Below are 24,073 nucleotides of genomic sequence, written 5' to 3'. Positions count from 1 at the left end.
AAGAGGAGCATATTGCCATAAATATCTATTATAATTTACACTGATACAGGACAATACAAGGCACTGTTTATAGATTGATGTATGAGACGAGAAAAAAATGGTATCAAATCAATAATCTCATCTCACTTTCTCAAATTTTATGCCTTTGCTGCCATTTGATTAGGCAATTTAGCTACATTAAGAATATCATTTAGACAGACTTAAGATTTGTTTCTGACCATTTTTATCTAGAATTTGCTGAACTAATGATATTGCTTTCCATTCATTCATTCCATTCCATTTAGGTCAGGAATTAGCGTTTAAATGAAGTATTGTTTCTTTGTTTAGACCACAACATGAGGAGTACTACGCAGCCTGTGAATCACAGAAACGGTTACTATTTCCAGAATATTCCGTACAGGATAAATCCAAAGTAAAATCAAGTTCTTGGGTCATCGTCGATCAGGGGGCTGATCCCTTTTCGCCGTTGACCGTATAAAACACAGGCTGACGTGCTGGGGGCGGGACTTCCGCGTTTGGACGCCGTTTCTGCACTGTGATTGGTTGAAATATCAGACACTCGGAAAAAGTTTCACAAGAGGGAATTTTTCAAATCGAGAAGGCGCTCTGGTTTGCGGTGGAGAGGAGTTTAACAACACCAACAATGCAGAGACCTGGGTGAGTATTGCCGACTATTACATCGAGTATCTTATCTTAGTATCGTTTACAGTCTACAACAGCGCAGTGTGTTAAAAGTTAAGGAGATTATCCATTGAATTAACGCTGATTGTTCTTTAGAAAAAGACGAGTCAAGATAAAGAGCAGGGCTTGTTTCTTCATGTTAGCGTGACGTTAGTTTGGCTAACGTTAGCCGCCAGCTAACGCTGCTTGACTGGCACCTGGTCAGCACTGGTGTTTAAGGTCATTGTTAATTCTTCAACCAAGGGAATCACAGATTGGTTTTAACCTCACATCTCTGTGAAAACGGCAGTACGTAATACATCTGGTTAGCTTAACGTCAGCTAGCAAGTGTAATGTTAAATTCATATTTTTGTCAATCACCTATGAATGGACGTTAGCAAGTGGTACCTGAGCTAATTTAGCTAACGTTAGTTCGCGTACCTGAGGTTAAGAGGCGGTGGGGATAAGGCACATACTGTATCACAGAATATTACACTATATTACCAAAGTTATGGAGGCACTTTTGCCATATACTTGTGTATACACGCAATGACTCTTGGTCTGATTTGGTGTCTTCCACGGTCTGGCCTTGGAGCCTCGGCTCCAGTTCTTAATGTTAAAAGCTATTTAAGGCAAGATGTCTGTTTCCAATTTTTTTTTGAAAAGGTCTTTACTGTCTCTACTTGACAATTGACATAAAGAAATATCTTTCTGAGTTTGGTGTTGATGAGCTTGACTGGCTTGCACACAGTCCTGACCTCAACACCACCCAACACCTTGATGTTGAATTTGACCTCAGAGTGTGAGCCAGGTGATGTTCAGGTGTAGTGTGAATTATCTGGATTATTAACTTAGAAAATGTACTTTTTTGTGTGTGTTTGACCTTGATTTCCTGTTGTTTTATCGCTCAGCAAAGGGAAGACTCCTCGGAGACCTGGCCCTAAAAAGGCATCAAACATAGAGAAAGATCCCGTTGGAGTAAGTTAATACTTTTACTTTGTTAGTCCTCAGACTGAAACAATATGACACCACAGCTGCAGTCAAAGGACTGAGTGTCTTTACATCAAAGATGCTTGGTGCTCAAATGCAGTCAGAGCTAGTGGACAATCTTTCCCAGATGTCACCTTTTTAATGCTAAAATGACCGTATTAGCAACGCTCTCTTGTCGCTGCTGTTTACATTCACCCAGATGCAAATTCAAAAAATGCACTGCAGAAACTGTTAGTCTGGGTGTATACATCTATATGTATGTACAGTGACATGAAAACGAGTAAATGAGTAAGTTAAACATGAACAATCTTCTTGAACTTTGTAAGCAAGATTTTAGACGGAAAAACAGAAAGGAGCACCACACAAAAGATTGAGACATTGGAGCTCTCATAACTTTGACCAAGGTCCTTGGTTAGCTTGTTAGGGCTATGGCTTGTTCACAGTCAACATTCGGAGAGGGCAGGTGATGCAGACTTTAGAGCTTTAGAAATACTCTGACTCCTTAAATCTTGCCCCAACAATCAGCAGCTGCTCCTCTAAGCAGATTAAGTTAAAGTAGAACTTTTTGGCGGCAATGAGCAAATGTACGTTTGGAGAAAAATGAGTGCAGAATATCATGAAAAGAACACCTCTCCCTCTCCACCTGTAAAGTACAGGGGTTACGTTGCAGCCAGTAGCATGGGGGGACATTTCACTGGAAAAGGGAAGAATGGAGTCAGTTAAATACCATCAAATTCTGGCAGAAAATTATGACTTCTACAACAAGATAATGACACCAAACACACACCAAAGTCCACAATGGACTACGCGAAGAGGCACAGGCTGAAGGTTTTACCATGGCTGTCATGGTCCTCAGAGCTAAACATCATCGGGAATCTGTGGGTATACCTCAGGAGAGCAGCACAAGCTAGACGGCCCACAAATCTCCCAGAGCTAGAAGCCTTTTGCAAGGAAGATTCACCCAAACAAGAACTGAAAGACTCCTACTTGGCAACAAAAGCTAAAGTTAACAAGCTGTGATAGTTGGCAAATGGAATGTTACTAAGTGCTGACCATGCAGCCCAATCATTTGCTTCTGGCCTTTTTCCATTTTCGTTATTTTGAAACTATAAAAGATAAAAATAAAATGTTTGCATGCCACTGCTGATTGGTAATTAGTGGACTTATAGTCTTTGTGATGTTGCGCTCAAATGAAGTTTATTTGAATGTAGTTCCTCCAGCTGTGATGTCTTATGGACAGACTTCAAATCCAGATATGTGGCCTCAAACTGATTGAAAATGTATTGGATTTTCTCTGTGCAGGTATACTGCCGTATACGTCCACTCGGAGCAGAAGATGAGGAATGTTGTATTGAGATGATCAGCAGTTCCACTATTCAGCTACATGCTCCTGATGGCCTTAAAGCCAACCGCAATGGGGAATACAAAGAGGTGAGTATGTTTCTGTTATATAACAGGTTTACATTGTGATAATAACAATAGTTCTTATTGTCTATTTTCTATTGAATGCCATCACATGTATTTCTTTTCTCATTATTGTTCCTTTAGACACAGTACACCTTTAAAAAAGTGTTTGGTATTAATACCACTCAAATGGAGCTGTTTGAAGATGTTGCCAAGCCACTGGTCGAGGACCTCATTCACTCTAAGAACGGTAAGTGAGTTAAAGGGTTTTTGAGCCATGAAGTATATGATGGGCACGATGCAGAATTCTAAATGGACCATTTATTGTCTATAGTGCTGAAAGGATTAGTTACTCAACACAAAATTTGGTTCAAAACAATTTTGATAATTGGTTAATCATTGAAGTTTATCAAGAAAAAATGTTAAGCATTTTCCAAATTCCATAGTCTCAGGTGTAAAGATTGACTGTTTTCCTCAGCTTTTATGTAGTTTAACATTTAAAACCTTGGGATTTGTTACTGTCAGTCACAAATTTTATCTGACCAACACAATAGTCGGATAAATAGTGTTTATCACTGACATCAGCACTAATCTGTGTGAAAAGAGGCTATGTACTTATGATGTTCCTTGTTCACAGGTCTGCTGTTTACATACGGTGTTACTGGAAGTGGTAAGACCTTCACCATGACTGGCTCACCTGGGGAAGGTGGACTCCTCCCCCGTTGTCTAGATATGCTCTTCAACAGCATCGGCCCCTTTCAGGCCAAAAGATTTGTAAGATTTTCATTAATGTTTTGTCTCATTGGACTCTGAAAGAGGATTACATTTTTGGGGAACGGTGGGACATTTACTTGAAGCGTTTCAAATCTTTATCAGGTGTTTAAACCAGATGACAAAAATGGGATGGAGATCCAGAGTCAAGTTGATGCTCTCCTGGAGAGACAGAAGCGAGACAGTCAGCAGTCGGTGCCTAAAACGCCCTCCTCCAGGTACCTATGAGTCATTTTATTTCACTTTTACTTTCTCTATTGTTTGTGGTGTTCAGAAATACTGATAGAATTGGAGGGAACTGAATTTAAACCACATTTAGACCATTATTCATTAGGTCTGTCACAATTATTACCTAACAGCCTGGTCACGATTGTTTGGGCTGACCCCACTTATTTTGCATAATCCAATCATTTCCATTCACCTGTTTCATTACAGCTGGATAAAATTAACTGAAATGTCATATTACATATAACTGTTTCCATGTCATTTTCTACTATTTAAAGTTTAACTGCTGCAGTATTTTCTTGTTGCACCCCTTCCTTTAGCTATGGCTTAAATATCTGAGTGGAGAATTAGCACCACCAGCTGTTTATCTGGAGGTGCTTAACATCTAATCCTTGCATAATGGTGGTGGATGGTACCGCAGAGTACTTTGCATTTTCATTGCTGATGTTCTGGAAATTTGGTTAAACTTAGTGCTGCATGTGGACAGAAACCTGCCAAGTGTTAGAAATGTTGCAATAGATACAAAGGCAAGCAGAAGTGTATTGTTTATTTATGTCCCAAAGTTCAGTGCCACTAAATTGCTCTTCTTCATACGATGCACATTTATTAAACTGTTATTAGACTTATACTCTATCCTGCAGAAATTTAAGAGAAACAGACAAATTGTGGATTATATATATTTTTTAAAGGCTGAAGGCTGACCCAGAGTTTGCAGACATGATCAGCTCAGAGGAGGCATCTAAATCTGACAACGTGGATGAAGACTGTTGTTACAGCATCTTTGTGTCCTACATCGAGGTCTACAACAACTATATCTATGATCTCCTGGAAGATGCTCCGTTTGATCCAATCAGACCAAAGTAAGAGACTGGATTCCAAATCAGTCTGTGCTTTTTGAAACACAGCGTTGTGTTGAAGGCTCGTCTGTACAAATCTTATTTGAATCCAGATTATTTGTGGTGCTATTAATGTGTGATGAATGACTCTGTCCACAAATTGAGTTGCGCAGCATCCCAACACAGCTACACCCAACTAATATGCACCACCAAAGTTTTTTTAGTAGTTGAGCCACCACACCTGACTAAATGACAACCACTTTGACTGTGTTCTGTGTATGTTCTGAATAAGTTCATTTAGACATAGAATTTTTTTACTCTGCAGTTGTTTCTGTGTTGACAAGATGCACTTTTTAAAAATCTGTTTTTGTCAGGTGGCTTGGTGGAGGCACGCCTGTACGGAACAATGAGTTCATGTAAGGGTGTCCAGTAGAAGTACAGTTAACAGTCCTCTGTTTATTCGTAGTCATAACTTGGCTGTAGCTGATATGTTGCGTAGGTCATCAGTGCTTTTCCATCCCATTAATCCAAAGCCCTGTAAATAGCATCGGTGTAACTTATTAGCTTTGTGTCATTTTTGTGGCTGTCATCTTCAAGGATTGGCTTCCTGCTGTTAGTGTGGAGACACTAATGTCCCTGAATGGCTCAACCTTGTGTGCAAACGCAGTGTGCATGTGTCTGTACCCCTGAATGTGTTTGTGTGTCTCCCTAGATTATATTTTATTTGAACTTTGATGCTAACATCAGTTATTTGTCATTTTAGCTTTTGCTGCTCGTCTTACTAAAGCGACACGTCGTGTTATGTTGTTGGTGTATATCGATTGTTTTCATCAACTTGTTTCAGACCACCTCAATCCAAGATTCTCCGTGAGGATCAAAACCATAATATGTATGTCGCTGGATGCACAGAGGTGGAGGTAAAATCTACAGAGGAGGCTTTTGAAGTGTTTTGGAAGGGTGAGTGGTCATAACTTTCCTGAATACACAGCCCAATTTGAATCATAGAGTTTGGCACTGTAAGTTTTTAAACACGTTTAAGCTGTGTTTTTATTCCTAACATTTGTATCTGTGTCCAGGACAAAAGAAAAGGAGGATAGCCAATACTCAACTCAACCGTGAATCCAGTCGCTCCCACAGTGTGTTCACAGTGAAGTTGGCCCAGGCTCCACTTGATGCTGACGGGGACCACATTCTACAGGTGACATGCAGCCCCATAGTAATGTACTGAGAGATGTTTTTCCATTTTGTTTTATGTAAAAATGTGTAATCTCTGATTTTTATGATAAATATTTATTCAAAGAAAGCCCGTGGATCCACTCTGTTTTTCAATTTAAGCTTATCAGGCTTTGACAGAAAGCAGGTACACATCATGTGCCAAGAAGAAGCCGATGTTTGCTGATACTAACAGTGTGTTAATAAATTGCAGGACAAAAGCCAGGTGAATGTGAGCCAGCTGTGTCTGGTGGATCTGGCAGGCAGTGAGCGTACCAGCAGAACCAGAGCAGAGGGAAACCGTCTCCGTGAAGCAGGTCAGTTCATTTTTTACCGTGGGTCCGTGTCTAAAGCCACAGGCGTTTCTGTTGACTGGTTTTTAGTGTGTCTATAAATAATGTTTGTTTAGACACCAAACGTCTCAAGCATTGTCTCATTTACAGGAAATATTAACCAGTCCTTGATGACACTGCGCACGTGTATGGAAGTCCTGCGTGAAAACCAGATGTGTGGAACTAATAAGGTTGATAATTTATGTATTTGACTGTTGCTTCATTTTTTTCTGTGCAGAGTATTCTCAATTTTCCAGTCGGTGCAGTTTCACAGAGCCTTTTTTCTTCCAGATGGTGCCATACAGGGACTCTAAAGTTACACATCTGTTTAAAAACTACTTTGATGGAGAAGGAAAAGTCAGGATGATTGTGTGTGTCAACCCAAAGGCTGATGATTATGATGAAACTATGGTAAGACATTGTATTTGGCTTGATCGTAAAGTGTTGTTTCTTTAATCTCAGTGGCTTTCCTTTGTGTGAAGTCTGAACTGTCATTACAACGACTGGCTGGTTTGATGTCAAATCCACCAAATACAAAGAAATACAAATACTTCTAAGATAACTGGTGACTCTTTGAAACCCAACAGTGTGAGTTTCCAAACATCCACATCTGATTTGGTGTTGCTGTGTGCTTTGAGGAAACTGAGGAGGGTTTTTCTAATAGTATTTCACTCTATGTGCTGCAGCTGGTGATGCGCTTTGCAGAGATGACCCAGGAGGTGGAGGTGGCACGGCCGGTTGACCGGCCAATCTGTGGCTTTGCTGCAGGACGCAGACACAGAAACCAGGTCTTCAGAGATGAGCTGTCACGTCGCCTGGAAGAGCGAGGAGGTCCCAGCAATGCTGGTAAATCACCTCAAGTCTGTACTACTACTAGCACACTGTGAAGAAATGTAGCTGTCTTATTTTCTGTGTGAACTAGTTCCACACTAACTTTCCCATGACTTCTTCTTATTCACTCAGTGGAAGACCCAGATCTTCTGAATCAGCTCATAGAAAGCCTTCCAGCCCTGCCTCCCTGTGAGCTGGTGGACCCAGCTGATGATCAGACGTTGCCCCGCCTGATTGAGGTGCTGGAAAGGAGGCACCGTATCCGTCAGATGATGACAGACAACTTCAACAAAACTGGTAAAGGCCCATCTCCTACACCACAAATAATTCTCTGGTGTATAGAGAGCCTACTTCATCTCTGAGTCTAGGTATCAGTGAATTATTCAATTTATTCAGTACAGCAATGAGGCATCATTCATTTTTGAAAGGGAATATTTATTCAAGTGAGCTCATCATCTGCTGGTGAGCCTTTCAGTTAGTCAGAACAGCAGCTGACCCCTATTCTAGGTTAGTCGGCAAATTGTGATTTGTGTGTGTGTGTGTGTGTGTGTGTGTGTGTGTGTGTGTGTGTGTGTGTGTGTGTGTGTGTGTGTGTGTGTCTCACTGATTCTATTTTTTTTGTCTCGAGGGAGAAGCAACATTTCATGCCGAATGATTAACAGCTTACATTGATGTGCTTGTCCTCATTCAGCCAGTGCGCTGATGTCCATGCTTCAGCAGTGTGAAAGCCAGCTCATTGCAAAGGAGGCCTTCTTCCACGATCAACGAAGCAAACTGAGCGAGAAAGAAAAAGTCCTCATTAACCAGAAGATGGAGATAGAGCGGTTAGAGAAGAAATCCAAAACACTGGAATACAAGGTGCTGCATTCTTCACTTCACAAACTTGTCCTAATCTTTTCTACAAACGATTTGCAACTTTTTAAACATGCTTACAAAAATAAGGCCCTGAGAATTCCCTTTTTTTTTTCCTCACACTACTGGTCGTCCTCCTCAGGTCGATATCTTGCAGAAGACGACTGACATGTACGAGCAGGACAAACGCTCACTCGAGCAGGAGCTGGAGACTCGAGAGCAAAGGCTGCAGAGAGAGCTGTCAGAGAGGAGGCGCATGGAGCAGCGCATGCAGGGCATGGTGACGGACACAAAAAACAAGTGGGAGAAGGAGTGTGTAAGTGGAATTACTGACCGCAGCCCTGCTATATGGTAACGTTTGGTTTGTCTATTGAAGGCTTGCACATGTCAATAATTTACATCAGTGGAGCTGTATATGTAGGTTTGTCCTTGCACATTCACTGATTCTGAACATGATGTATTTACTGTGTTTTGCTCCTCAAACCTTCATCAGGTGAAATTCATATATCGCCTATATGCCTTTCATTGAGAAATGAGAAATGTGAGCCACGATACCTCAGATCATTTTGTCAGGTATGATTAAACAATGAGACTGTTCTTTCAATTGTTTCCTGCTGGTGTTTTCTAATTAGGAGAGGCGAGTGAACGCCAAGCAGCTGGAGATGCAGAACAAGCTGTGGGTGAAGGATGAAAAGCTGAAGCAGCTCAAGGCCATTGTGACAGAGAGCAGCAGTGGTGGCGGCGGCGGTGGCAGCCGTCCCACTGAGCGTCCAGAGAAGCCTGAGAGACCCTCACGGGAGAGAGATCGCAACATCGCCCAGAAGAGGTCTGCGTCACCGTCACCACTTCCTGTGAGTTATTTACTCTGTAACTGCCTGTTCCATCAGTGTGCACTCTCTCATCAAACCTTAACATGGAAATTTGCATGGTACTAATTATGACTGTGATGATTTGAAACATGAACTCTCAGATTTCTGTGCTCACTGTTCACAGCAGCTTCTTTACTTTATTACCCTGCTGTGCATTTGTGTTCATCTGGAGACCCTAACACCCACAATGCTTGGCCCCATTCCCACATCACTTTTCAGGACTTCAGCCAAACTCCCTCCCACCAAAGTCAACCCAGTGTTAGGGCAGTTCAGGACCCTTACCCCACCTCCACCACCTCCACCTCCTCAGCCTATCGCTCAGTAGCCTCCTGCATCTCTGAGTGGGAGCAGAGGCTCCCTGTTGGCTCAAGCAGCCAGGCTAAGCACCCTGGGACTCCCCAGTACAGGAGCCGGACTCCCACCGCATGCCACAGCACCAGCAGTGTGGGTCGCAGGAGAGGCCAGCGCTGGGCCCCAGAGACTGAGGCCCCTGCTCCGACTCTTGTCTATGGGCTAGACCTAGAGTGCACAAGGGTCAGTGTGTGTGAGAACCTAGACCGTTAAGATTATTTTCTGCAAGCTTGTAGTCTAAGCCTTGCCTTGGTGTAAAACTTCACTCTGAATGTTAACGGTAGATGTCTGCTTGTTTAGAAATGCATCGAGTAGAAGTGCAACATCAGTGAAGGCTAGTCATCCAGACTGTAGGGCAGGCTGCTCTGTCATGCTCGTAGATCCTCTCGACTTGCATCTTAAGCCTTATGAGTAGTTCTATCATGTTCATGCGTTCTTTCTGCTTGTTGCCAAGTGCTCTCGAGACTTGTTTTTTTTCCTTATCATCACACATTTCAGGTGCACCACTTACAATGACAAAAACGGACCATGACCCACCTCAAACCTGCCGTTCCATACGGAGCTACTTGGCTTACAATATGTGCACATGTGCAACTGTTTGGTCTTTTAGTCTGAATCAGGCCTGTGATTTGCAAAATTTGTAAAATTATACTTTCACCTAGCCTGTTTCCAGATCTTTGAATAGGGGCCAACATTTATTTATTTTATTTTTATCCTCAGCGATTCAAATAATGAATGATTAATGAAGTGAAACGAAACAGTAGCTCAGTCTGATTATCAGGCTTTAATCGCTGCCAAGCAGAAGTGAAATCTTCAATCCACGGTGGACCATACAAAAGTTGAAATTGGGAGCACCATGTGATAGTGGACTTCTTCATTCACCCGAAGTCAGTGTGTTGGGACCAAACAGAATAATCTTATAATAGTTTTAATGCCTTAGACTTGATTCCATCAGTTGGCATTTTAAAACGAAAAGATGTTTAAAACCTTTATCAGTCACATGTGCTTCAGACCACCTCTTAAACCTGATCTACAAACCACATCTGTATTCTGTTTGCATGTTGCCTTGATTGCTCGACCTATTTCAACACTATTTCTGCTTTGCATGTTAATTCTCACTCACTCTTCTGTGCTGCTCTCACTGCAGTGCTTCAGTCACTTCATGAAAATTTGTATAACTGGAAGGACAGAATACTGGATGTGATTTGAGGACAGCAATACCTTTGAAAAACCTATTTACCAGAAATGTAAAAATCCAGTGGAACACGCCCAGTGTCCCTCTTGGACTCCCAGTCATACATTTATTTTCAATACAAGCTAACACCCTGTAATGATCGACCTACTAACCCGGCAATCTTTGAATGATCCCTGCTGGTGTCACATGTGAATAACTTTGTCTTTCTCACACTGGGATCACCAGATGGCTCCTCCAGTCCATCCAATGCACAGGCGCTCACACTCTGCGGGTGGGGAGAAGTGGGTAGACCACAAACCACCCTCTAATTTGGACCTAGACACTGTCATGCAGCCAATCATACCCAATGCAATCAAGGTGTCGACCCCCAACGAGAAAGCTCTGTCTAAATGCCACAAATATGTGCTTAGACATCAAGAGCTTGCCTCCGACGGGGAGATCGAGACCAAATTGATCAAGGTAACGTTACGTAATTGCTTAATTTGAGACTTCTGATTATTTAAAATGTTGCATGAATTTGATTCTTAATCACTTTTTTTTTTTATTTCATGCTGGGGTCCTGTTTTAGATATTACTTGGACAGAGTTACCATGTGGTTTGAGAGTATGTGTGTCTTTCTGTATTTTCCTTCAGGGCAATGTTTTTAAAACGAGAGGCGGAGGACAAGCTGTGCAGTTTATAGACATTGAGACACTAAAGCAAGAGTGCCCAACTGCACCAAGGTGAAGTATTAGTGCTGGTACTACAGGATGGGATATTTCTAAGTGTGTGCACAGAGCAATATGAAATTATCTATAAATTACAGGCACAGTTTTTCATTCTGTCACTCAGTGATTCCTGTAGTTTTCACATATTTGACAGCATCATGTCATGATTAGAAGTCCAACCATGTCCTAAACTTGAAGTTAAAAGCAACTTGTATTTGTGAATGAACGACTATAAGATGTGTTTAGGTGCCGCATACTTTTAGCCTCTGCAGCATGAACTTTCACAGTTTACACATTCAAACAGCAAAGTGAAGGCTGAAAAACAGAAATATAAATGTAGGTATGTTTTGTTAATCAGATCAGCCGCGGTAACAAATGGAAATTTAAGGTTTCTGATGATGAACAGGTAAAATGTCACCAAGTTCATGTTAACATCTACAGAGATTTTAGTCACTAATTAGGCTAGCTTTTAGCTCTTATATGATAAATGTCAACAAATTTTATTTATGCTTATTATGAGCCACATTTGTAAAATGAAGTTTAAGTTGGGGGGAATCCTATTTCATGTTTTGTCTGACAAAAAGCCTTTTTGTTTCAGTCGCAAGAGGCGATCAGGGTCTGGAGAAGGACTAGCTCCAGTGGAAGACATAGAAAACCGGGTAAGATTAAAATTAAACTAAGATGCAACAGAAAAATATAAAATTACTGTTTTTATTCTTTCTGGTCATTTTGGTGTACAGTTAATATTTAATTCATGCAGTTGCCCTAATTTACACTATGTCTTGACCCATTTTCACCTTTTCCTTCTGTTAGGCTCCAGTGGCAGGCACAAGTACAAGCAATGTGTATCATAAGTAAGCAAATAAAAGCATGTGTGTGCACGTTTGTGCGTATGAACGGTTTACCATGTTACATAGATGACAGCTTTCCGGCTTTTTGCCTTGGATTTAAAATTTGAGTGATGGAAGTTTGTGCTTTTCTCTTTTCTGTCATGCAGACGCAGAAAGCCTTAAGTTGGCGTACACGTGAAGACTTTGCCTGACTCTCGGGACAGTGAAGGGACCGCCATGTTAAACTATGCATCTATCTGGCAGTCAGAGCATTTTTCTATTATATCTGATCTTATTACAAATTATTAGGGTGCAAATATAATTTAATCATAGCCAAAATGACGTTAACAATTTAGAATATGTCACTTGTAAAATGCTGGATTAGTGTGCTTTTTTTTTGCCTTTTTGAATGCTGGAATAATTACTTCTTAAACATATTTGCATATTAAGTAGCCCAATATGAATAATCCCTGATACATTTGATGCTTTTTTTACTGCCTGTTACCTCTATCCAAAGATTAGAATATGTGAGCTTTAGAACAATACCATTTCTTACCATTTTTTTTGCTTTGTTTTACTGTGAAGTGTCATTGCTTGCTTTTTTCTCCAGGGGTTATTCATGTGTTGGATGCATATTGCTGATGATAAAAAACAGAACACTGTTGTTGGAAATGTGTAGAAATTTTGCTGTAAATATTGAGCCAGAAAGTAGGTTTTGCTTAAATCAATCTCTCGCTGTAAATACGTGTAATGACGCCTGTTTATTGAAGCAACTCCTAAGATGTAGCGCACACTTTTTTGGTGGCATTAAATTTATTCCAACACAAAGTCTTTTCGTAATGATTTCTTAATCCATGAGGACAGAAGGGTTTTAAGTCACCATCTCTCAGGACTTGAACAAATTACCAAGCTTTGGAAGGTTCTCAGTGTCTGATCAGAATAGAGGAAAAACAATAATTGCTCTGTACTTAGTCGTTTCCCTTTGTTGAGGATGTGTTTTACATTGGCTAAACCAAAAAGAAACATAATTTTGGAAGTAATTATGAAATAATTCTGATGATATTTGATAGCATGAAGAAATGAATTGTACACATTACGCTGGAAATTTTACCTTTTTACATTCATCTTACTGGCAATGGGGCTTCCTCTCAATAAGCTGCATGGTGAGAGGCTGAACTCCACACGCTAGAGGTCAAACACACATTTCCTGCAACATTTTGTCACAATGACCCACTCAGCCTGAAGTCAAAGGCTCACTTGAAGGCGAAGCGCTCAGTTTGCCTTGCTGACAAGTGGACACTTTATCCCTGTTTGTGCAACATTTTTTGGCCTGTCAACAGGTGAGAAATGTCAAACCAAACTACACAAACGGGGAGACGCATACACTAGCAAGTCTATATTTTTTTTCTCACCATTGCTAAAATCCCGTGGACTGGATCTCTGCATTCTGCTCGTGTGAAATTCCACCAACGTGTTTAAAACGCTTTGAGGATGTAGGTGTTAGGGACAGATTGTTGTGGCATCAGCTTCTGTGAGCACTCTGTCATCCTTCATCCAGTACAAAGCATTAATTCTGAATGAACACTCATGACAGTAAAATGTTGTTCTGCAATCTTCGAGTTAAAAGTAATGTCATTTAAATATGCCTTAGTACTAATGGATCTGTAAGCGGAAACAAGTTTGCACATTTTATTGATGATATTGTGCTGAATGGAGATGTGTAGTATGTATGCAGTGAGTTTTACATTTATGCTATCTGTGAAATCCGCTGTCTGGTCAGGCTTAAATGGTTGCTGTGCACACATACAGCATAGGGAACAGAGAACTTGTAGTTTACAATGTGAACAGCAGGTGGAAGTAAATACCCTTGCTAAGCACACATTTCTAAACAGATCATTGAGGAGTATGTGCCTTATGTCTGCTTCAAAAATATTTGGGTTGCATCTTCTTGAGGCTAAATCTGATGTGATATTTATCAAATCTGGCTTTATAATCCACTTTTCTCTATATAAGTTACTTTCCAGACCTGGAATGACCTCAGAATCCAATGAGTTTGACAGTAATCCATTCATGGAAGTGACTCAGTCACTGCCACGGACTCTAAACAGTTTGTTTTACCCAGGATGCACTGCTTCCTCATTGGTATCATTTCACAGTTACTGCGTGGACAACCAGGATGATCAGGTCACTGATTTCCTGAACCGCTTTCTGCCTGGATGATGAACTGTCATTAATGTCCCCCTTAGATTGAAATTGCCACATTTTCACTTCACAGCAAATGAAGCTGGAAAGTACGTGTGGTAATGGGCAATGTGCACTTGGCTAATTGACTATAGAAGGAAATTAGGCTTCCAGAACTGGTTGATCGGGCTGTTTTTTTCCCTTTTTTTCCTTTCCACTGAACATGAAGTCAATCACGCTGCCTGCTCTCTTAAGCACCAGGACAATTTCATGGTGGACTAAAATAGCAGAATTTTAAATAGCAAATGCTGAGTTGTTCCCACAGGTGTTGTCGTTACCTGTCACCTGTCGTTAGACTTTTATGGGCCTTCAGATATTAAAACTGCCACTTTTTATATGGGAGGTTTTACAAGGTGTTAGAGCGATGCTGGGATTTTCCGTTTGGTTGCATTATTGGTGAGCGTGTTGTATTTTAGTAGACAAATATGTTCAGAATCAGAATCATCTTTACTGGTCAAGTACAGTATGTTTACCCAGATGATTTGTTTCTAGTGGGTGGAAAAAATAGATGCATATATGAATATGTATAAAAATAACCCTGGACATATACAAAAAAATGGAAAAAAAAAAATATATATATATATGTACAATGTCTATAATAAATATTGAATGGATTGTATCATATCTCAGCCAAACTGCCTTTGCAATGGCATTGTGTTTTATTATACGCCATGATATAATTCATTGTTAGCCCAGTTTTTGAAGAAACATGGAAAATAAAACCAACAAATACCTAAAAATGAAATTCTATATTCACATATCGTCTATCTCCAGCTGACAACACTGCACATTTAGAGTGATAAAGCTATAGACAAGTGCTTCATAAATAGACTCATTAATCCTTGGCTCACAGTATGTGAACAGGGCTTTTGACACACCACGATAAAGGCAGCAATTAAAGACTGGTGACAAGGATAATGGTTATTTCATCCTGTGGTGATTTCTGTTGTCCACAGGATGTCCGTCCTGTCTTGAGGTTCAACCAGTTTGAGCACTGGTTGGATGTGGTGGGAAACGGCTGTCAGCCAATCTCAACCCTTGTGTCTCCAGGCTTGCCTATGAAAATATTGACCCTTCCTTCCTTGCCTGTTTAACTAGCCAGCCTTTAAGCAGTGTCGGAGCAAATACCACATGACAGCACTGCTTTACTAAATGGCTTCTTTAACTCAAACACTTGCTAATGGCTGCTTAAACATGGCTCCTTTTATCTGCTGTGGACTTTGTGTTTGCTTTGGTACATTGTATTAGACCGGTCACCTTTTTGTGTACTGCCGAGTGTGAAAGTGAGAGATTACAAAACACTGTGTTTGATGTTTGAACCTTTTACTTTCAGGGTAATTTTCTTTCCGGTGTGAAACAGATAGGTTGTGGATACACAGTGCTGGGGGGGTTTTGTTGGCCTGTGTACACACACAAAGACGTGTTGATGCACAAGTCAACAAAAAGGTGGAAAAACAAGCATGCTGTTCAGTAGAGGTGGTAGCGGGAGAGGCTCAATATGCAACATAAAAAAATGAATCAAACTTGGCTTATATGAGTGGCACCTGGTTTGCCTTTTTTGTACCTGTAGACTTTCTGTCACACCAGTGGAAATTACAACAACCACGCTGATAATAATGTGAATTATCTGGTTGTGTAAATATTGCAAGATTTGGCTGTAGCACTGATACAATATTGATGTTAGGGCTGATGGTGTGACTGGAAACACTGAAAGCTTTTGAATAAGTATATACTGTTATTTCATGACCAGTGGTGGATGAAGTATTCAGATTCTTAACTTAAGTAAAAGTATTAAAAAATACTGTAAAAACACCCAGTTGGAAGTCCTGCATTCAAAACCTTACTTCAGCAAAAGTATCCGCAAGATTTTCCCAAAGGATCAAAAGTTGTTTTCAGCTTAGTGATGCTGTATTTTCAATCCTTAAAGTAAACAGTTTATGAATCTTAAGAGGTAGGAGAATTTTCTCAACCTGTAAAGGAACACTTACATTTTCATTTTATCAAAAAGAATCTAAAACACCAAATTTGGACCTACATAGTTTTCAGTAGAGGAGTATGAAAAATAGTAATCTGTAAAGTAACTAGTAACTATAGCTGTTAGACAAATGTAGTGGAGTAAAAAGTATAACATTTGCCTTAGAGATGTAGTGGAGTAGAAGTAGGAATAGGATATACGCAATAGAATGGGAATACACAATAAGTACGTCGAATTTGCACTTAAGTGGTGCTTGATTTAGTTATTTAGCATATTACATTCTACCACTGGTTCAGGCCATTAGTTTATTTATTTTAACTTGTATTTAAAAAGACAATCTCAAATTCAGGGTCCACTCACCAGCTTTGAATCAATTTGGCAAGAGTTTCCCCTCAACAGCAACTCCAGCAGTTACTGGGGACCCAAACATGGTGGTTCCATGACTACGTTTACCATGGTGAAGCAACCCAGGGCCACCTTCTAACCCCCCCCTCATTACGTCGAAAATGGTTCAGTCCACGCCTGCGCTAGTTTGGCTGCGGTCAAGATCACGGCTAACGCGATGAATTTCTTCAACATTTCCCAGAGAACGAAGTCCCGTCAGGTTGTTTAAAAAGAGAAAATACGTTAGGACCAGAGAAAGGAAAACGTAACGTTACAGAAGAGCAACAAGTGACGCATTTCTGACAGAAAATGACTGCTTCAAGGTAACGTTAGCTAACTTCGCTGATTTGTTGTGGTGAAGTTGGACGGTTAGCGTTAGCGGTTATCGCCTAAACTAGCTAGCTACGTTTCTTGGAGTTCGCGTACGTTGACTTGAGGAAATTTAGTGCACATTCATATAATAAAATGCAAATTAGCAGTCTAATTAGCTGTTTGTATAGCGGTGGAGGGTTTGAGACCTCAGGAGTACGAAGCGCTGACTTGACAAATGTGGTTAAAGCAGGACAAATACAACATGTCGTGAGTTCATATGAATTATCTGTGACTTTCAGGTCAAGTAAACAATGTTTAGAAGCAGATGGCCATCAGAAACTACTACAGACTGAAGCACCTGCCCCCTCCCACCAACTAATGATGTTTACTGAAGACAGCAGACAAGGTAGGTGCAGAACAGATGCAGTATGCTCTGGAAAACTGGGCCCTTTGTAACAAAACTGGGTTTTTACTACTATCACTTGCAGTTCAGGATGTAATGATTTAAATGTGTGGTATCAGAATTAGCTAACTTACCAGTTTGATTCACATGAAATCACTAAGCAAACTGACCAAAGTATAAGGTTTGAAGATGAATGAAACTTCCCGCAGCCTTGATGACATAGGCACTGTTTGGCATATTTTACCACATTTTTAGGGATTGTCCTTGAACCAGAAAGTGTGCATGTAAATTCTACCAATGACTTTGAGGCCAGTGTCTTTTGGCCAAAAAAACTCGTGTTCAACCAACCCGTGGGCCAGAATGCAGAAAAACAACAGATTTATTCAAAATGAAACCTTTTCCTCTCATATCTGACTTTTTTTTGTGTGTGTGTTTTCCTTGAGCCATTTACACATGGGGTGTCAAACACCCAGGAGGCTTTTAGACAAGGAACACAAATATCCCTGGTTTCCTGATGGAGCCAAGTGTCATGTTCAGATTTGTTTAGTTGTTGGTTATGCTTGGTGTGCTTGGTGTACTGTATGGCTCTACTTAGACCAGTAAAAGCACTTCATTCATTTCAATGAGAACGCTGCTTTGGAACAATGGTGGTGCCCACACAGAGGGCTCCAGCAAAGAGAGTTGAACCTGGCTCAACTTTTGTCGTAACATAATGCGGTGATATCTGACAGTTATGATCAATCAAGTATGAACAAGAGCACATTCCGGGGAGATTACGTTGTAATGTGTACGGCATAGTTCTGCTGTTTACTTTGCAAGCATAGCAACACAGGATAAAATGATTGTTTCTGTGATAACTTTCCTTTTGTAAAATCCTTCCTGCATCGTATTAGATTTCCTGATCATGTTTCATCTTCCCACTGGTACCTGCAGCAACATGCCCACACCAGTGCAGCCCCCTGTGTTGTTTAATGCAGGGCTACTTTTGATCTGATCTGAATGCTCACTGAAGGAGTGAAAGATTTTCCTTTGAATCGTGGCTTGTCAATCCTTCTTATATTGTGCTTTGTCTTTGTCTCGTGAACATAATGGCAAGGGTAAATTAGGTAGCTCTGGCTGATAAGTATTCTTTTGTTTTGTACTGATAAGGGACATTAAACAGAGACATTTTTCTTTTATCTCTGGCTTTATACAGTGGTCTGTGTAGATATAACCATCTGTAGATGTGGCGAGTGTGTTAGATATCAGTTCCCATTGCATATGTATATATCAAAGGCTGTTTTTTGCACTATAATAAAAAAATTGGTGTCAAGACTAAATATATAAATTGAACCTTCTAGTCTCTCTAAATTACACACTTTGCCACCATTGTCTTAGAAAATGACAGCCTTCTTCTACTTCACCCTTCCTCCTTTCCACCTACCTGCTGTGTCCCCTCCCGAGTCAACAAACAGTGTTTGTACAGCCGTTTATCTGTGTGTGTGTGTGTGTGTGTGTGTGTGTGTGTGTGTGTGTGTGAGAGAGAGAGAGAGAGAGAGAGAGATAGAGAATGTGTGAGAGTGTATGATACACACTGTGTGTGTATTACTCATGTTGTGGGGACATAAATCTGTTTACGCAGTCACATTGTGGTGACTCGCCTTCCTCCTGGGGTCAAAACACAAGTCCCCATAACATAAATCATTAAATTTTATGGTGAAGATTAGGGTAAGGGTTAGGGTTAGGCTAGTAGTGGTTAAGGTTATGATTAGGGTTAGTCTCCAGGAAATGAATGTAAATCAATGTAACGTCCTCTGAAGTGATGGAAGCACAACTCGGTTTGTGTGTGTGTGTGTGTGTGTGTGTGTGTTCAGAGTAAACAATGGTGGTTTGAAGCTGCGCTGAATTTTCTTGTTTCCCATTTAATTTTCAGGTCCCACCTCAGTTGTCTATACCTATTGCCTTAGACCCTACCTTGTTCAGTGAATGTCAACACAGTTTATCACACTTGTGATAGTAAAACAAATATGTGGGGGCAGTAAATAATGTAGCACTTAGGAAAGGCGGGGTTTATAAAATGGGAAGCATTCATTGACGAAGGAAGGTAGGCGTTTTGAGAAATGACCTCAAAATACAACCATCTCCTAAAAATTATGTTTATAGACTACTAAATGGTCTTGCCTCTTACATTTTGGCAAGTAGTACTACATTCTTGTATCGCACAGTAGTTGGGATGTAGTAAAGGGGATGGTCGGTTTACAATGCATGTAACTTTGACACCATAGAATGGAGTTTCTTCTCTTCCTTCCTCCTCACGTGTTACCTTTGACTTTTTCAATATTTAACTAAGGTGATGATCTTCTTCCAAGTTTAACCTCAAGATATTAATAAATAAATATCCCATAAATTGTTAATTATACTTCAGTTGCTATCAGCATAACTGTAAGTGAAACAAATGAAATACATCATTTGCGAGCAGTTTTGCTGTTGAAAATGATTAGAGTACAAATGTAATTTGAGGGACACGTGGTTGCAGATTGACAAGACTTGCCTGCCTTCATGTGCTTGAGGACAGACCACAGTGGTTCGAACCAGTCAGCAATCTATGAGGAACTTCTGACAGCTATGTGCAGCGTTTAGGTGTGATGATAGCGAGAGAAGCGACTGCTTGTGTCACAACTAACCTAAAGAGGTTAGACTAGATGCTGCTAAAGCATCGCTTACATCAGAACTGGAGATTATTTCTTCATTGAAAGAGTAGCAGAGAACGGTACTGAAGGCTTTTCTCGGTGGAAAAGATGTTTTTGTTCTAATCCCAGCTGACTTTGGCAAGAGTTTGATTTACGTCATATGGTTCATTGATCTGATTGGTTGAAGTTAGCCTATGATAGACGTAGTGGATGGTTCGTCCAGTCACCTGCCAAGTATTTTTTGAAAGTTTCTAAATAGTTTCAAAGGACGGCTTCCCAGATGGTTCTGTATAACAAACCATCTGGCACATCAGGTTACTGTCTAGCATCTCGGCCCAACATCTCCCATAGGTATTCATTTGGGTTGAGATCTGGCTATAGCACGATTCATGTCATTGTCATACTCATCAAACCATTCAGTGACCTGTGGTGGCCTATGGATGGGGGTATTGTCATCCTGAAAGAGACCACTCCCACCAGGATAGAAATGTTTCATCATAGGATAAAGGTGACCACGAGCGTCTGTTTTCATTATCTCATTTATTCATGTTTTTCCTTTAATTTGCCACCCGTCTGAATGTGTGTGTTGTTGTAACAGCAGCCAAGATAAGGCTTATATGGCCTGTGAAAATCCCTGAATGCTTTGCTTTCATAGTTTGAAAATTAAAGGCAGGGCTTGTGTGCTAGGTAAAGCTATAACATCCTCCACAGGTGATAGCCACTGTTAAACCTGTTTACCTGCCTTGCCTGTTGATCTTGCTAAAAGCCTCTCACACCCGCTTAATACACACACAGTCTCTCACACGCACACTAAACATGAGTGTGTGTACCCAGTTTAAACACACACATTAATAACAACTGTAATGCCATTCTTTGTCAAGTGCTTTTACAGGTTCAACATTGACCTTAGTGTTTAATCTTCCTGCACAAACGACCGTCACTTGATATGCAAACAAATCTTTTGTCACTGTCAGCCAACTCCCATGTTCTTTAGAGAAGGCGAACACAAGGACAAAGCTATTCTGTGCCCTGAGATAATTAAAATATTAGAATCGAAAAGCTAAGCGAAGTTATTGTCTGCTTCTCTGATGGCATCATATGTCAACTAAAAACAGAGCAGGGGCAGAGAAAGAGTCAGGTTTATATTAAAATAATTTACATGTTCCTCATCAAACAGATTTTTTTTGTCTTCTGCTTTTCCTTTTTCATTTTGAATTATTTTTGAGGTTGAGGTCAGCCTGAAGGTGGTGTTAGAAGCTTTGCTGTTGGAAAGCTGTAAATGAGAGATATGAGCCAAGAAGAGACACAAAGGAGAGGTTGTGAGGCTGAGAAAAGTAAAGTTGCCCTGTTTGTTTGAATATGCCGTTGCACCTTTTAATCTCCTTGCAGTGTGTTTGCAGAGAAAGGAGGAATATTTACGTCTAGATATCTAGATATCTTTCTATCTATATATCTGTCTGTCAGTTCCTGTTAAAAATAAGTGTTGGGATCACAGGGTCTTACATAGAGTGCACATTCTACTTAGATGCCCTTTCATTACCCTTTTGAATGAACACAAGCAAAGCTGAAACAGAATGCAAATTAGTTGATTAATTTGTTAAAGGAACTGCTTAATCAACTGATTATTTTTAACTTGAACTGAAGTCTGTACATGCACACATCCATCCACACCCTCCCCTGTATTATCAGCTGCTGCCGTAAGATGTCACTGTGGTCCGTTCATTCTTGCATTTCCCTTTTCATCCTTCCCCCTCCAAACTGTTGACTCCCTTTCCAATAAGAAACAGATGGGAGACCTTTGCTGCGGGCTACTGCCAAATGGAGCAAATTCTCATTACAACGTCTGCAAGCTCTGTTTATTCTCTCCAAGCTTCACCTCCACCCCTCCCACCATTTTGCCATCTGATGTGTTCAACACTTGTTTCCGATGCAGACGTGTCAGTTTGATATGTCTTGTTTTGCTGATTACAGGATATTTATCATCTTTAGTACGAAATGAGAAACAGACATCAGACATCATTTTTCTGTAGGCCTGCTTTCAGTGACCTGTACAGCTGTCCTGTGAAAACCATGCAGCTTCAAAACAACCAGCTTTTTGTGAGCCAAGAAAACAACCCTGTTTTCAGCTTCATGACAGTGCAGTTCTGAGATAATCCATTGTGTTATTAACTGGTCTGTTTTGCTTAGGCTGTGGTTCCCAACTGGATGGTCTTCACATGGTGTCGTGACATGAATGTAGGGGTTTGTAAAATGATTTCCCAGGTAGGCAGGAAGAAAAGCCTAATTCTGCTTCACAAATGTATTTTCTTTCTCATGAAATACTGTTGTCTTAACCTTTTGGACCATAAAAACTATTCAAATTAAACAGTCTGACAGGGGAAATCTTTCCTTGATTGGACCGCTCACATAAACATGAAACAAGGGGAGACACTGCTTCCTATTGGTCAAACCCAACAAGATTTCATACCACTGCTAATTCTTTATGAAAGGTGAAAAATTTTGAGATCCATTAGCCGTGTTCCAGTAGCGTAGTTTCATCTCTAGTTGGCGGTATAGGCTACGTTATGCATGGCTGTAATAAACCGTATAGAAGAAGTAGAGATTGCAAACTGGAAACAGACTGCCGGTCGTACAATGAACCGTATACTTCAGACATTTTTAGTCCGGCTCATCTTTCAACTCAGAGTGAGACAGACTGTTTGCACTGTAACACTTTCTGCTCACCGTTGTCCTCACTCATGCCGTCTATACCCACAAACTTTTTCTCTCCCTATTGCTCTCCGTCACAGACAAATCCCCAGCTCTGTTTGAGTCCCCAGTCTGGGAAGCTAGCACTTTGAATGGAATATAAATGACATCATTATGTAATATTCAATCTGTTGCTGCAGCAATATCCTATTCCACAGATAGCCCCCCTCACCACCAACCCCATATGCTCCGGACTCGCTGGTCTCCTGTTCTTTTTCATGGAGAATATTAAAGAGTTATTAAATTAATCTGTGCTCGCTGGCGCATGTTATTGCAGTGCAGAGATTTGTGGGGCGAATGAAGCTGTTAGGCTGCACCCTAAGCTGATTTATTAAGGGTGCCAGAGAATCACCAAATAGACCTGATAACCTGTTTTATTTTGCATAAGTGAACACTTTCCCTCAAATCCGCTTATGTCCCCCCCCCACCACTTTTTTTATACATTTAGCTATTTCTTGTATTTTCCTGTGACCTGAGGCCGTGCAGCCTTGTTGTCACAGTCTCTTTGTTAATACTATTATGAGAGCTAATAATTTACAAATGAATGGCACAAGTCATGCTTGTGGACAGTGTTTCATATGATGTAATATTGCTCATATGATAGACTTGTTTTTCATCCAGTCTGTACTTTGGCTTTGCTCTTCTGATGAAAATTGTTCATTTCTCTTGTTTGGTGGAGCTTTATTCATTCTGTGCTTTATTAGAAAAAGCCTGTATAGATGGTGTTGAAAAACAAAGAATCTGAAGCTCTTCTGTCACAGTACATCCCCACAGCTGATTTGAATTTCACCCCGGTGGCTTTGCATTCCCAGTCTCAAATCGTGGCTCACTGAATGAAGCAGTATTGAACAGTTACAGTGCAAAAGTGTTAGAAAGACAGCTGGGGGATGTGAGATGGAGCTGCCCAACAAGTGCATGTGCTATGTGCAAAACCAGGCATCTGTGTGTTCTCTCGCCCTGACAGAATCAGCAGATTTAACACCCGCTGATTCCACCCCAGATTCCTAACCTCATTTATCAGAGTGTATGCCAGCAGTGTAAACATTTAATCCAGCGTGAGATTTTTGTGCTCCTTTGGGTCAACAGTTTAGCTGTTGCTTTTTTTTCCAAGCCCCGAGACAAAGTCTGCTTTCAATTATTTCTGCAAAATTGCTTTACAGGGTCCATGCATGATTAAATATTCATTATGTTAAACTAAGCACTTTCTTTGTATATAAATCCATATTAGATTTGGCTGGCAGGCTGCCTGAAGCCACATGAGAAGGATTTCTGGTGC

The 24,073-nt window shown here is 40.6% G+C and overlaps 1 protein-coding gene across 1 annotated transcript; it reads left to right on the top strand.

The window, feature by feature from the left end:
• The first annotated feature begins 567 nt into the window (after window positions 1-567).
• Window positions 568-12,846, top strand: LOC143325365 (kinesin-like protein KIF23). Its single transcript, XM_076738368.1, has 23 exons — window positions 568-657; window positions 1,572-1,638; window positions 2,953-3,081; window positions 3,199-3,304; window positions 3,692-3,828; window positions 3,931-4,043; window positions 4,740-4,910; window positions 5,731-5,843; window positions 5,963-6,084; window positions 6,313-6,415; window positions 6,542-6,621; window positions 6,722-6,841; window positions 7,117-7,276; window positions 7,394-7,558; window positions 7,953-8,119; window positions 8,256-8,429; window positions 8,746-8,964; window positions 9,202-9,516; window positions 10,754-10,987; window positions 11,162-11,250; window positions 11,834-11,894; window positions 12,049-12,089; window positions 12,233-12,846. Exons 1-23 carry the CDS (start codon window positions 644-646, stop codon window positions 12,246-12,248), a joined length of 2,916 nt encoding a protein of 971 aa, XP_076594483.1. The 5' UTR covers window positions 568-643; the 3' UTR covers window positions 12,249-12,846.
• The last annotated feature ends 11,227 nt before the right edge of the window (window positions 12,847-24,073 follow it).

The sequence above is a fragment of the Chaetodon auriga genome, chromosome 1 (assembly GCF_051107435.1).
Source record: "Chaetodon auriga isolate fChaAug3 chromosome 1, fChaAug3.hap1, whole genome shotgun sequence".
NCBI classification, from domain to species: domain Eukaryota; kingdom Metazoa; phylum Chordata; class Actinopteri; order Chaetodontiformes; family Chaetodontidae; genus Chaetodon; species Chaetodon auriga.
Note: the sequence above shows the minus strand (reverse complement) of the source record. Positions and strands in the feature narration are given on the sequence as shown.